The 12,603-nt window shown below is 34.0% G+C and overlaps 1 protein-coding gene across 2 annotated transcripts in view; it reads right to left on the bottom strand.

Moving 5' to 3' along the window:
- Nucleotides 1-12,603, bottom strand: part of Ttc6 (tetratricopeptide repeat domain 6) — a 222,464-nt gene that overhangs the window by 25,169 nt on the left and 184,692 nt on the right. For both annotated transcript variants that reach the window (XM_063246763.1, XM_063246760.1), the window contains 5 exons: nt 8,919-9,053; nt 7,627-7,776; nt 6,683-6,823; nt 5,319-5,432; nt 2,343-2,462 (listed from right to left, as the gene is read on the bottom strand). In XM_063246763.1, coding sequence (XP_063102833.1) covers nt 2,343-2,462; nt 5,319-5,432; nt 6,683-6,823; nt 7,627-7,776; nt 8,919-9,053 — 660 coding nt within the window. The remainder of the gene's footprint in view (nt 1-2,342; nt 2,463-5,318; nt 5,433-6,682; nt 6,824-7,626; nt 7,777-8,918; nt 9,054-12,603) is intronic.

Raw genomic sequence — 12,603 nt, 5'->3', positions numbered from 1 at the left:
AGTAAAGCAAGATTTAAATAGATTAATAAAAGAAATGCTAAGCACCTATCAAGAAGACACAGATGGAAGAATGGAGGAACAAAAAAGAGGAGAGAATTGTTTGATGAAGAATATAAAGAAAACATAGAGTACATGAAGCAGTTTCAAAGAGATTATCAGGAAAGTAAAAACTCCATTGAAATCTGGCAAAACTGCTTGAAAGAAACTAAGGATAGATTATCCAAACTGGAGGACAGGTTTGCAACAAGATAACAGAGCAGTAACAATACAAAGGCTAGAAGACGACAAGAGGATCTATAACTTAAGAATAAAGAATGTGAATGAAGGAGCAGGGGTATAAACAAAGGAACTACAAAGGATATTCACAGAAATAATTAAGGAAAACTTCCCAAGCATAGGAAAAGGAAATGATATTCAGATGTATGAGGCATACAGAACTCCAGCCACCTACAACCAAAACAGAACTATACCCACGCATATAATAATCAAGATCCCAGAAATCCAATATAAGAACAGAATATTAAAAGTTGTCAGAGACAAGAAACAGACTACTTATAAGGGAAAGCCCATCATAATTACGACAGACTTCTCAACACAAACCATCAAATCAATACATGCCTGGAGTGAAGTTTTCCAAGTCCTGAAAGAAAATAACTTCCACCCCAGATTGATGTACCCTGCTAAACTATCTCTAGAAATTATTGGAGAAACAAGATGCTTGACAAAGAAACAAGACAAAGAGGAACTGGGGGAATTTGTGACCGCCAATCCAACACTACAAAGAATACTGCAGGACATTCTAAAGAGAGGGAAAAGTACCAGGATCCCAGGAATGGTGGCAGAGAGGCCTCAATGAATGGAGCAAAAAGAAAAATGAAGAGGACAAACAGACAATAAATGATGGAAAAAGAGCACAACAGAAATGAGGCAGAGAAGATTGGCTATAATCTCTAATAGATGGCCTTGATATACAAAATTTTAAAAAAGAGAGAGAGTCACAGGCAGAGTAGATCAGGAAGTAGGGTCCACCAAGATGCTCTTTCTAGGAAATATAATTAACCTGAAAATGGATATATGAACTGAAACTCAAATATGAGAAAACAATGCTCTATGTAACAGGGAACCAGAGAGTAATAGGGGCAACTAGACTAGTATTTGAGGATAGGTGGGAAAGACAGGCTTTAATAGGTAAAGGAATACAACTAGAGATCAAGTGCAGGAGGGAGAAGGTTGGAACTACTTAGGTTGCCCCCCCCATTGTTGGTGAGACCCAAAAATGCACAGTATTCCCTGGGAGAGCAAAAGGGGAGAAATAGTCTTAAATAAGACAGCAGGAGGTATTATTAAAAGTATTTTTGTTAGATAGTTGAATAGAAATATTTGCAATCTCGCTGTTTGAATTCCCACTTATATGTTCCACTCTTGTATCTTGAACAATTATTTGTAAGAGGACAATATGTAAACATCAACTAGTGATTTATTAGTTTATTTTTTTTACTTTTTCTTTGAAAGTGTGTATTATATCTACCCATTTACTGTTTTGTTTAGTCTTTCTTTAAATAAAAAAATATATATTTTTTAAAAAATGATTTTGTTGGATAGAATCTCAAAAGATGACTCAAGATGTTGAAAAAACCATATAAGCTGGATTGGAAGATAGAAAGAATAGTAAATGAATGCTCTACTACATGAAGTTACATTGCTGTTTCTCAGAACTAAAGATGCAAAACTGCTATGACTAAATTGCAAATCTCAAATTGCTATTTTTGCCTTGTTTCTAGATTTTATATCCAAAATTACTATAGACTAAGTAATTACAATTAATTTAAAATGGAAATAATGAATTTTGTTTCTTTTATTCAGAAACTCCAAACTGTTTGTTTTTTCAACATTCTACACATTCTTATACCTATTATTATTCTGAATGCCTCTTCCTAAACTTCAGCCCTGTCCCCAGAGACCACTTAGTACCTATTTCCTGCCTTTTGGAAAAAAAATTATTTTTATATATTTTCAGTGGAGAAACAGTACCAACCAGCAGAGTGAATGATATACAAATCACTTACCAAACAAGTGAGTTTTGTATTTATTTCTTTGGAAGGTGATATCTTTCATCAAATTAGAATTCTTTTTATGTGTTGACTACTTATCTGTAGTTAAAGTACACACATTTTTTCACAGGCTTTATTACATTGGAAGTATTTCGATATAATTCTTGCTAAAGTTATCACTCAATAGTATTGTTATTTGGTAGTAAAAAAAAAACTTGTTCAGAGAAGTTTTCAAAAGAGAGTGAAAAAATCTAGTGGGCTCATTCTTACATAGTGACAAGAAAGGCTCACCTCTAATGCAAAGCCGTACTGCTCAAGTTCAATATAGATGAGTCCACGATTAATGAAGGTATTTAATGTTATAGTTTCTCCGGCATCAAGGAGCAGCACAATTCCAAAATCTATTAATGCCTAAAAGTATAATAATCACTTACAACATGCATACAACCTTTTAAAGCTTTATGGTACTGGCCATAAACTGAGTTAGTTCTTTAACTTGACTTATAATTTGGAAGCAAAATGATCATGCATAAGATTTGAAAGGATACTGCTATTCCTTAGTAAGTGGTGTCCACTAGGCTTGCAGATCATGAACCCCTTGTGAGTCACCCTATGCTTGCTCATGTGTGGGTGAATTGAAAAGCAGGGATTCAACACCTGTTCCCCACTCAGCAGTTTCACCATGCAACAGTGGGTATTAAAGCAGAGCACTGAGTACTGTTTACCATTTAATTTCTTTTTATTGTTTTATTGCTTTCTTCACCAAACTCTAAGCTCTATGGAGCCATGCTTATCTATTTTGTTCATCACTGTAAACTCCATAACAAGCTTTATCACTGAAAATAATAGGCAGGTTTTTTCAAATGAATAAATCATGGGTCATTGAAAATCTACTTTAATAAAACTAAGAAATAAGCACTTGTATGAAAATTATTTCAACATATTTTGATATGTACAATCTTTGTTTTCTAAAGACAGTAGTCTAGGCTGAGAATCCACTGAGAAGACCTCCTTTATCTTTATCTTTTTCTTTTTCCCATCCACTAAACAAAGTTTTGTTGGCTTGTACTCTGTTCAACATATACAGGAAGCATTCTAAATCTGGACTGGAGTTTAATCTCTGAAATTATCTTCCTAGGGATTAGGGTGTCCAAAAGGGCCATATGGTTTGATCAGAAAAGAATCAAGTCTTATACACCTGCAGCACCTGCTAGCTGAAAATGGAAAATAAATAATATTTCACTTTTTTGCTCATTTTCTTTCCTCTTGTGTTATAGGTATGCAAGTATCTCAAAATGCTGTATTGTGAAGTTGAAGATCCTTTATGTGTACATTGGCAATAATTATAAATACTGTCAGAGCTGTATAGAAGATCCATATTACTTGTTTAAAATCTAGAATATGAGCCTCAAATTGTGTGATATTTCTTTTCACAGAATCACAGACGGTAAAACCTGTAGAGTATCTTCAATTTCAGTAAGCAGCTGAATACATGGCATAATAAGAAACTAATGCTAGGACATGAAATTTTATGCAAGTCAATTAGAGGGGCAAGAAAAGGTTTTAAGAAGATGAATGATCTTACCTGGATGTGTGACATCCTCATTACCAGCTTCTCAGTTTGGGGAAAATGACTTAACCCTAAACCTCATTTAACTCATCTGTGAAAGTAACATGCTAAAAATTCAATATATTTTTGTAAGAATCCACTTAGAAATATTTTAGGCTATGTTGCTAAAACATCTAGTCCAGTGCTTACAATACACTCTAAATAAGTAATAACTGTTACTGATTTTTACCTATATAGAACTGAAGAATCAGAATTTATTTTTATTTAGAATTTTTTTAGAAATCATATGTGGGAGAACATTAAAGTGTATTTTATTTTTTAAAGACACTTGATTTTTCTCAGCCTAAGGAAGGCAAGAATGCTAAGAAACAGGTAGAGGTAGGCAAAAAAGGAGACAGTGATACTGTAAATGATACCTGTCCCATATGCTGGGGGCAGATGATTTTACAAAGCTACCTAAATACTGTTAACTCAGAAGCAAACAAATCTGTGAACTCAGTATGGGTCTCTAACTCCCTGTGTGACTTGGAAGAGTTTACTGACCTCTCCCTGCTGCCACTTCCCTGTTTGTAAAATGAGATTAAATATTTGGGGATCCTAACAGCTCTATAGTCATCAATATTTTATTATTCAAATCTCATCTCATTTTTTTCAGGCAGTTCTGAGTTTTCTTTATTAACAAGGAGTTGACTCTTTTATATATCTGAGTGACAAAATTGTGAGGATGACTTCCCCATCCAATCATTGTTTTGAGCTTCAGGATTTTCGTCCCTACCGGAATTGGGGTGGAGAGGGTCCATAAAAAAATACCTGCTGAGCAGGTCACTGAAAAATGACCTCTTAATTAGCTCATTGAATCTTAACAATTCCCTTATTAGAAAACTTAGTTATTTACTTGTTAACATTTCTGGAGAAAATCTCAATGTTCTAGTTACCAGGAATTTTGCAGCCTTTTAGGTAGAAATTATGTTCCTCAGCTTCTTCCCTACAAAGTTTGTAAATGTCAAAATTGCTAAATGTTTAAACAGATTTAACTAAGTTTCACAGAGAGGGGTAGAGAGTATTTACATGGAACAATGGGAATGCAAGGAACTTTTTTAAAGGAATGCCTCATTTTCCATGGAAGGAGCAGAAATGAGGAGCAGAGAAACCACTGGATAACAGAAAAGTAAGAAACTCAGAAGACAGAACACTAGGTCTACAGACCAGGCAATTTGCAAAGAGGAATTCTCATTGTAAAATGACCCTAAAGACAATGGGTGAGAAAACTGGGTTGAGCTTAGAAAAATATACACAAGAGCTTTCACAAATAAGTAACAGATGAAGCTAAATGGAGAAAAATGTTCACTGCAGTGATAACTGGTCCCTCAAAATACAAAAAAATTATCAAATTAATTTTTCATTTGATTTATTACAGAAGTTATATAAGAAAACATGGCGAACACTAACTAAATATGTCTTGAAATGGTTATTTGGTTTCTCAAGATTTATGTGAATGCATTTCCATAAGGAATTACTTTTTCTAAATTATAAGGGAAATAAAACAAAATACTTTTAGGTACTTTAAAAGCATTTGCAAATGCTTTAATATGTTGTTTACTAAATGTTTGCATTGATTGTTTTTTGAGTTCAAAAAGCCACTGAATGTGTGTTATTTTTAAACACTTTAAATTTGTTTATTAAAATAATCATCTTACCATTTGAAGTTCCCTTATCTTGGTGTAACATAATGCTCTGTTATAAAATGCCACATAACAGTTTTTGTCCATGTTGATAGCTGTAGTTAAATCTCTAATAGCTAGTTTGTAATTCTACAAAGAAAAAGATAACTAAGTGAGAAAGATAAATCATAACAAACCAAAATATAATTGTATAATAAAATGTTGATTCTACATAGTTTGGGCATACTCATTTAACCATTTTGAATATCATCTGTGAATTTAAGACAATCAGGTTAATCTTCCACAGTTAAGATTTCCTGATAGAATTTTTCACCTACAAATGATATCAAATATATCAACAACTCTAGTCAATTATTTTATCACCGGTGCTATGGGACATGCAGAAAATTATACTGATTGCTAGGAAAGAATCAGCCCATATTAATCCAGAGCTTGCTTCTATCTGTCACTCATGTTGTCACATCACACTGTCATCATGTTTTCTACTACATTCTCTTTTGTTTCCTCACTGATCATTCTCTGATACCTTATATCACCTTTTCTATAGATAGTAATTTTCATGGAATTAATGTGTAATACAAGGACTTATCTTTGCTTTACAGAGTTATTTGCAAAATGTTTCCATATGAAATAGCTACAAAGAAAAGTCAAAAAAGAAAAGTAGGGAAAAACAAAGCATTCCATGCAGCACCAGATACCAGTGGTACTTGGTCCCCCCCCTTAACTTTCGCTTAGGAACCAAACCAATCATAGGCAATTCCCTTATTAGAATTGGCAATAATTATAAATGCTGGCAAAAATTATAAAAATTAGAAGCAATTCCCTTCTAGCAGTGATTTGTTTTCAATCATGTATTACTGTATTGCATTACTTAAAATAATGAAATATTAAAAAATTTAGAACATCTCAATTTCCAGCAATCAAACATTTAAAATAAATGATATAATATTATGCCATCATAAAAATGGTATCTTCAAAGATTAAATAAAAAAGCAGAGCACAAGGTGAATTATATAAGTAGAATAGTTCATATATTACCAGGAAATTTTTTAAAATTAAATTTAAATATCCCAAAATTATAATTTGATAGTAACAATTATCCTTTATTCCTGTCTATATTTTAAAATTATCTACAATGGACTAAGTATGGTTTTTTTTTAACATTATTTAAAATATAAAAGTAAAAAATCACTATTTTGTGAAAAATCACATGTTGAAATCTGCTTTGATACATTGTAGAAAACTATTCTATGTAGAGAGCTTCAAATCACCGTGATTCTCCTAACACAGAAAAAAAGAGAAAAAAATGTGAATTCTTATTTAGTATCCAGAGACTCCACCTCTCTACAAGTCCAGTAAAGCAGAAGGCCATGGCCTACCTTGTTGTAGTATTTCAGAACTCCTCTGTAGAGGTAGGCACGCACACTCTGAGGGTAAATTTTGATGGCCTCGTTACAATTCAAAATTGCTTTCGAGTATCTGCCTTTTAAGCCATAGAAGGCTACTCTGCTTAAATATGCCTTTTTAGAAAAACAGAAGTCAGGAATAGACCTTTTAGTAACATCATCGGTTCTATCAAAATTTACAGAACATTGAACAAATTTATGCAAACCAAAATGATATTAAAATATAATATTTTCCCCCATTCTCTATTATTAGAGAAATTTCAAACATACAAGATGAAAAATAGTGTAACACTCATATATCTGCTACTGGATTTCCTAGTTAGTAACATTTTACTTGCCATATTTGTGTTATCTATTTTTTTCCTGAAGTATTAGAAAACACTTGTACATAGTTGTTCACTTTACTGGCTCCAGTGTACATCTTCCATTAAAAAAGACCTTACCTTATATAACCACATTAGTATTACATAAGAAGATTTATATAATTCCTTAAAATTACCCAAAATTTAATCAATTCAAACATCATACAATTTTAAAATCAAGATCGTCAAGATTTACTTACTAAAGTTTATTCTGTGCCTATAGTCTATTAAAAGTCAGAAATCAATATGATATCAAAATGACATACAAATAAAATTAACTAAATAAATTAAAATTAATAGCTAAATTCATACATTAACAACATCTACACAAAATCACAATTCATAAAGCACATTTATAAGCATATATTTTTATTGAAAATAACGACTTTAAGGAGAATACAGGTTCTGGATTATAGAAATATAGTTAGTTCAAAAACAGTAGTAATTGTTAGTAGCAATGATAGCTAGCAAATGGCAATAGCATATAAAAGATCTAATAATTGTACCAAAATCAACACACTCACTGAATCACTAACATCATTCAAATTAAAATACCTGGAAATGTTTTGGATTCAGAGCAATTGCACGATTAAAATCTAGAATCGAGTTATCCTTCTGGAGTTTCACCTTACAAAGCCCTCGTTGATAGAAGCCTTCTGCTAATTCCGGATTTGCTTTCACAGCTTTTGTAAAATAATCAAAAGCCTAAAAGAGCAAGTAGTTAAAGCACACTACTTAGTGACAGAATATATTATTTTAAAAGGTTAATAAATTATAATCACGTAACTATTATTCAAACATTTCACTCTATTCTCCTAATGAACCTTGTGAGGCAAACAAAAATAATATTTATCTACAAACCAGGGTAATTATTATGACTAAAGACTCCCTTATTTCCAGACTAAGTCTGCATAATCCGTTTTACAAGATTACAATCCCCTTGGGTGTAATTTTAACCACTATTCTTCGAATTTCATTTCTTAAAAGCAGTCACAATCAGGAACATTTATTTCCACTGATAATTCAAAAACCATAACAGATACAGTCATGAAATTTTATAGCAACAAAACCCCCAAATTTTCCCCAATATTATAATACCATAGATCAATTTACTCTGGTTGTCCAAAAAGACTAAAAATATGGAAAAGGCTGTAATTAATGTGATAGTTACTATAATTTCTCAGTGAACAATTAATCAAGGCAATTCTTTTTCTAAGTTATGAAAATCCACTTTTATAATACTGTGTACTCCATGCGGTGTGTGCTGTGTGTGTATGTGTGTGATATGTAACACTAGTCATTGGATAATATCAGTTATTCTACATATTTATCATACCAGTGACAATTCTAAAGTGCGTAAAATAGTCTAATACTGGATAAATGCATAATTGAATATACTGGTTTTCAATGAATCTGGTCATTTTAAAAACCAATTTGAATTTTTATTGGAATAGTTCAATCACCTGGAAAAGCAGAGAGTTCTAATCATTTCCCATTTTTGCTACAAAACATCATCCACTCATTTTAAACTACTTTCCTTTTAATTGTTACATTCATGTGATGAAATTATTTTGATACACAATTTCCTACAGTTTGATTTTTTTTGCTTCAGTGGAAAACACATATTAGTCTTTAGAACACTGCTGACAAGCTAATATCAAATAAAATGGAGTTACTACATAAAATAATCCGTGGGAATTTCAGGTGTGAATAGACTATATTAAGCCACACTTCATAAATAGCTTCATCTACTTTGGACTCTATAAGTATACTGCAGAAAAAAACTGAAAGCAAATAACCAATTTCTAAAATCACAAGTAAGCTATACTTCTCAAGATTTAAAATACCGTTTGCCAGTTGCCTTCTTCCATGTAACAAAGACCTAAATTATGCAGACAGTCTGCTGTGATAGCTACGGCATTTGGTCCTCTGTCAAAATTCGCAAAGAAATCTAAGATCTTTTTAAAAATTTTCACAGCTTCCTATAATAAGAAGAAGAGAGAGGGAGAGCATGTTTCTTTTTCTTAATATTTATTTAACATGACAGCTTTAAATGTTCAACACAGCAGTAGTACACTCGGGTCACACAAGTGCACACGAATCTGGGAAGATCGTAGATCTTGTCTGTACACTGTAAGAAGAAGATTCAGTTCCACAGTATGACCTCAGCAAGTCTCACCCAGGGCCTCACCTATCAACTGAAACTTAACCAGTCTCACACACTTGGATCTTTGGAGACAAAAGTCCTAAGTTCTAAAGGGTATTTACTTAAGTCACACTTCAATTTATGTGTCACTTAATAGCTAATGAGCCATCATACATATGTTTACCAAAATACACAAGTTACTTGTTATGCCATTTTCATAACTGTATTAACTTGCTGGTGAAACCATGAGCTTTAACTGGGGCATGCTAGATGTCTCTGCTACTTTCCTTTAGTATTCACTGTATGTTTACAATCACCTCACCACCTATCCTTTTGCCCTCACTGTCTGCACATGATCTTGTCACTGAAAACTGGATTAGCTTCCTTCTCAATTTTTCTTCTGTTTACTTTTCACTATGTCAATGTCTTCATTCATTTTCACATTTTTATCTGTTACTTTTGCACGTCCTTCTTTCTTTTTTTCAGAGGTCACTCCTTGACCCCCAACATATCTGTCTCATATGATCACAATTTATTTCTCTTTCTGCTTTTGGAGCTCTGGCCCTTCACTATTTTCTTGAGTCCACAAAGATTTGAATCTATTCCAGCCTTCCATCCTGTTTAAGTTAAAATGAATCCATCTTCATTTCCTCCTCTTTCTTCCATCTCTTTCCTCCTTTGTTTGCTACTCTACAAAGTCTTCTCAGGGAGATCTGGAGGACAGTACCATGACTGCTGTGGAAAAAAACATGGAAGAGGGAGATATGCATTGATAGATAGATAGATAGATAGATAGATACATACATACATACATACATATAGAGAGATACATATGGAGAGATAGACAGAGAGAGACAGACAGAGACAGAGACAGAGAATGAGAGAGAGAGAGATTAAAGAGGGTCAAAGAGATGCCAGACTTCCAACTATGGGAACAAGCTCTGGGACAGAGAGAGGAAAAACAATTGTAAAGAAGTTTTTCTGAAAGGTTTAAGAGATCAACAGCTTCAATGATGGACAGGAAATAAGCAATGAAATAATGAGAAATGACCTCTGCATTTGTAATGAGGATGTCATCAATGAAACAAGAGTACTTCATTTCAAACCAAGGTGTAATCATTTTGCATTATTGCAACTATCACAAATTTGACACATCTATTATCTCAGAGTTTCCACAGGCCCAGAGGTGAGGAATGGCTTAGCTCTGACCTCTGCCCTGTCCCACAAACAGTGGTTTTGGTGTGGGTTGAAATGCATTCTCTTCTGGAGACTTATCTAAGGTGGAAACAGCTTCCAACCTCATTTATATTGCTGGCAAAGGTCATTTCCTTGAGACTTTAATAAACTGCTGCTCATTTCTCAGAACTAAGAGCATCATCTTCTTACTAACTGTTGGCTACTGCAGTTCCCTACCACAGAACCCTCTGCAAAGACAGTCACACATACAGTTTTCTCCTTCCAGGCCATGCCAAAACTCTTTCTCCAGTCTGCTAGGAGAAAGTCGTAGCAGCACGATCAAAGCAGTGGCCTCTCATTAACTTTGCTGTTACACTGGGCAATGCAGGTCCTATGTCTTGCCCATATTCAAGGGGAAGGAAATTATACAGGGTGTGATTCACTTGAGGGTAATTTTAGGTATGTCTTCTATGGTCCACTCCCTGGCTCTAACAGCTCCATACCTCTGCCATATGCTAAATACATTCCTCCACTCCAAGGTCTCCAAGTCTCATCTCACTACTTCTTCAGCTCAAGTCTGAAATCTCATCATTTAAATCAAGTCCAAGTATAGAGGAATCCTTTGAGTAAATCTACTAAGTACCATTCTTGGAGCATAATTCTTCTCCATCTATGAACCTGTAAAATTGAAGACCCAACTCATCACCCCTGCAAAATCTCAAAATACAATGGTGAGACAGGCATAAGATTACATCCACAGAGATTTTGATTCAAAAAAGGTCAAAAAGAGAAATTAAAATGTGTTGTATGCATGCACCACCTTCACACAAGGAATGTAAAACACTGTGTACTGTAAATATGTACTAGTAAGCTGAAATAGAAAATAAGTGAGATTAAAAGGCATTCCTAGTCCACTCTATCTCTAACATCAATTTGAGCAAATGTCCAGTCTCTTGAATATGTTTCAAGGCACCTGAATAACTCTTTGTGACTCAGTCCTGTCCCTTGGGCCTGTCTTGCCCTCTAGGTCACACTTCTTTTTACATAAAATGTTGAACATGTTTGTAGCTGAGTTGTTCTGTTAATCTCTTTCCTGCTAGTATAATTTGAAGGGCTCACAGCCTTTACTTCTGACCTCTATCTCCTTTATTCCATACTGGTTTTCTGAAGAAATCACTTCCTTACAAACTTTGGAGACATTTCATGTATTTCATAGGCAATACTTTACCCATCAAATAAAGGCTACATCCACTGTTATTTGCAAGAAAATTCCTTTTCTACTTTGACCTCTTGCTGAGATGCCTGAAGACAACACTCTCACAATTTCAGCTGTTCTCTGGTTTGGTTAAAATCTGTAAATATTACCCTTAGTCTCTCAAAAGGGAAGAGTGTGCCTGAATACTTGAGCTTTATGATCTTCCTGAGATTTTAGCAAATGGATATCCATTTGCACCTTGTCCTTTTCTCTAGAACATACTTTCTTACAGTGACTATCTCTCTATGTCTGGCTGTATAGCTCAGGCTGGGAACTCAAGGCAATTCTGCGTCAGCCTCTTAAATTTTGGGACTATAGGTATGTGCTAACACACCTTGCAACTGTGGATATCTTAATTTTATCATCTATTTTCCACCTGTGAGAAAGGCTGAAAATTATCACCAAGTCCTGGTTTATTTTATTTAGTAGTTTTAATCTCTCCCCTTTCAGGTTTCAACCTGGTAGTGCTATCAACACTTACCTTGGAAATTACCTTAACTACATATCCAAGACCCTGGGTTATTAGTTCTGTTTTCTGCAGGAAATATTTTTGCTATACTTCCTACCACTATGTTAAAAAAAAATCCATTTTCTTACAGTTTCCAATAATGTGTTCCTCATTCATTTCTGGGTTCTCAGTGGTGGCATCATTAAAGACCAGATATCTACTTAAGGTCTGTCTGAGGCGATCTAAGCTTCCTCATCAGACTCCTTAAACATCTTCCAACATCTGCCACACTGCTAGGTTTCAGAGCTGCTGCCACATTTTAGATATTTATTAGAATGTCCCTCCACTACTTCCTGGTTACTAAAATCTGTATCTTCTCTATTACTGAGAAAAAAAATTCATAAATTCTGTGCTTTGAAGTAACACACATTTATCATTTCATGGTCTCCATGGTCAGGAGTCTGTACAGCAGAGGACCCAGAGCCCTCTACTTTGAGCCTCATAGGC

The sequence above is a fragment of the Cavia porcellus genome, unplaced genomic scaffold (assembly GCF_034190915.1).
Source record: "Cavia porcellus strain 051 isolate PalLab524CR breed Dunkin Hartley unplaced genomic scaffold, mCavPor4.1 scaffold_1, whole genome shotgun sequence".
NCBI classification, from domain to species: domain Eukaryota; kingdom Metazoa; phylum Chordata; class Mammalia; order Rodentia; family Caviidae; genus Cavia; species Cavia porcellus.
This window is presented reverse-complemented; position numbering and strand designations above follow the sequence as displayed.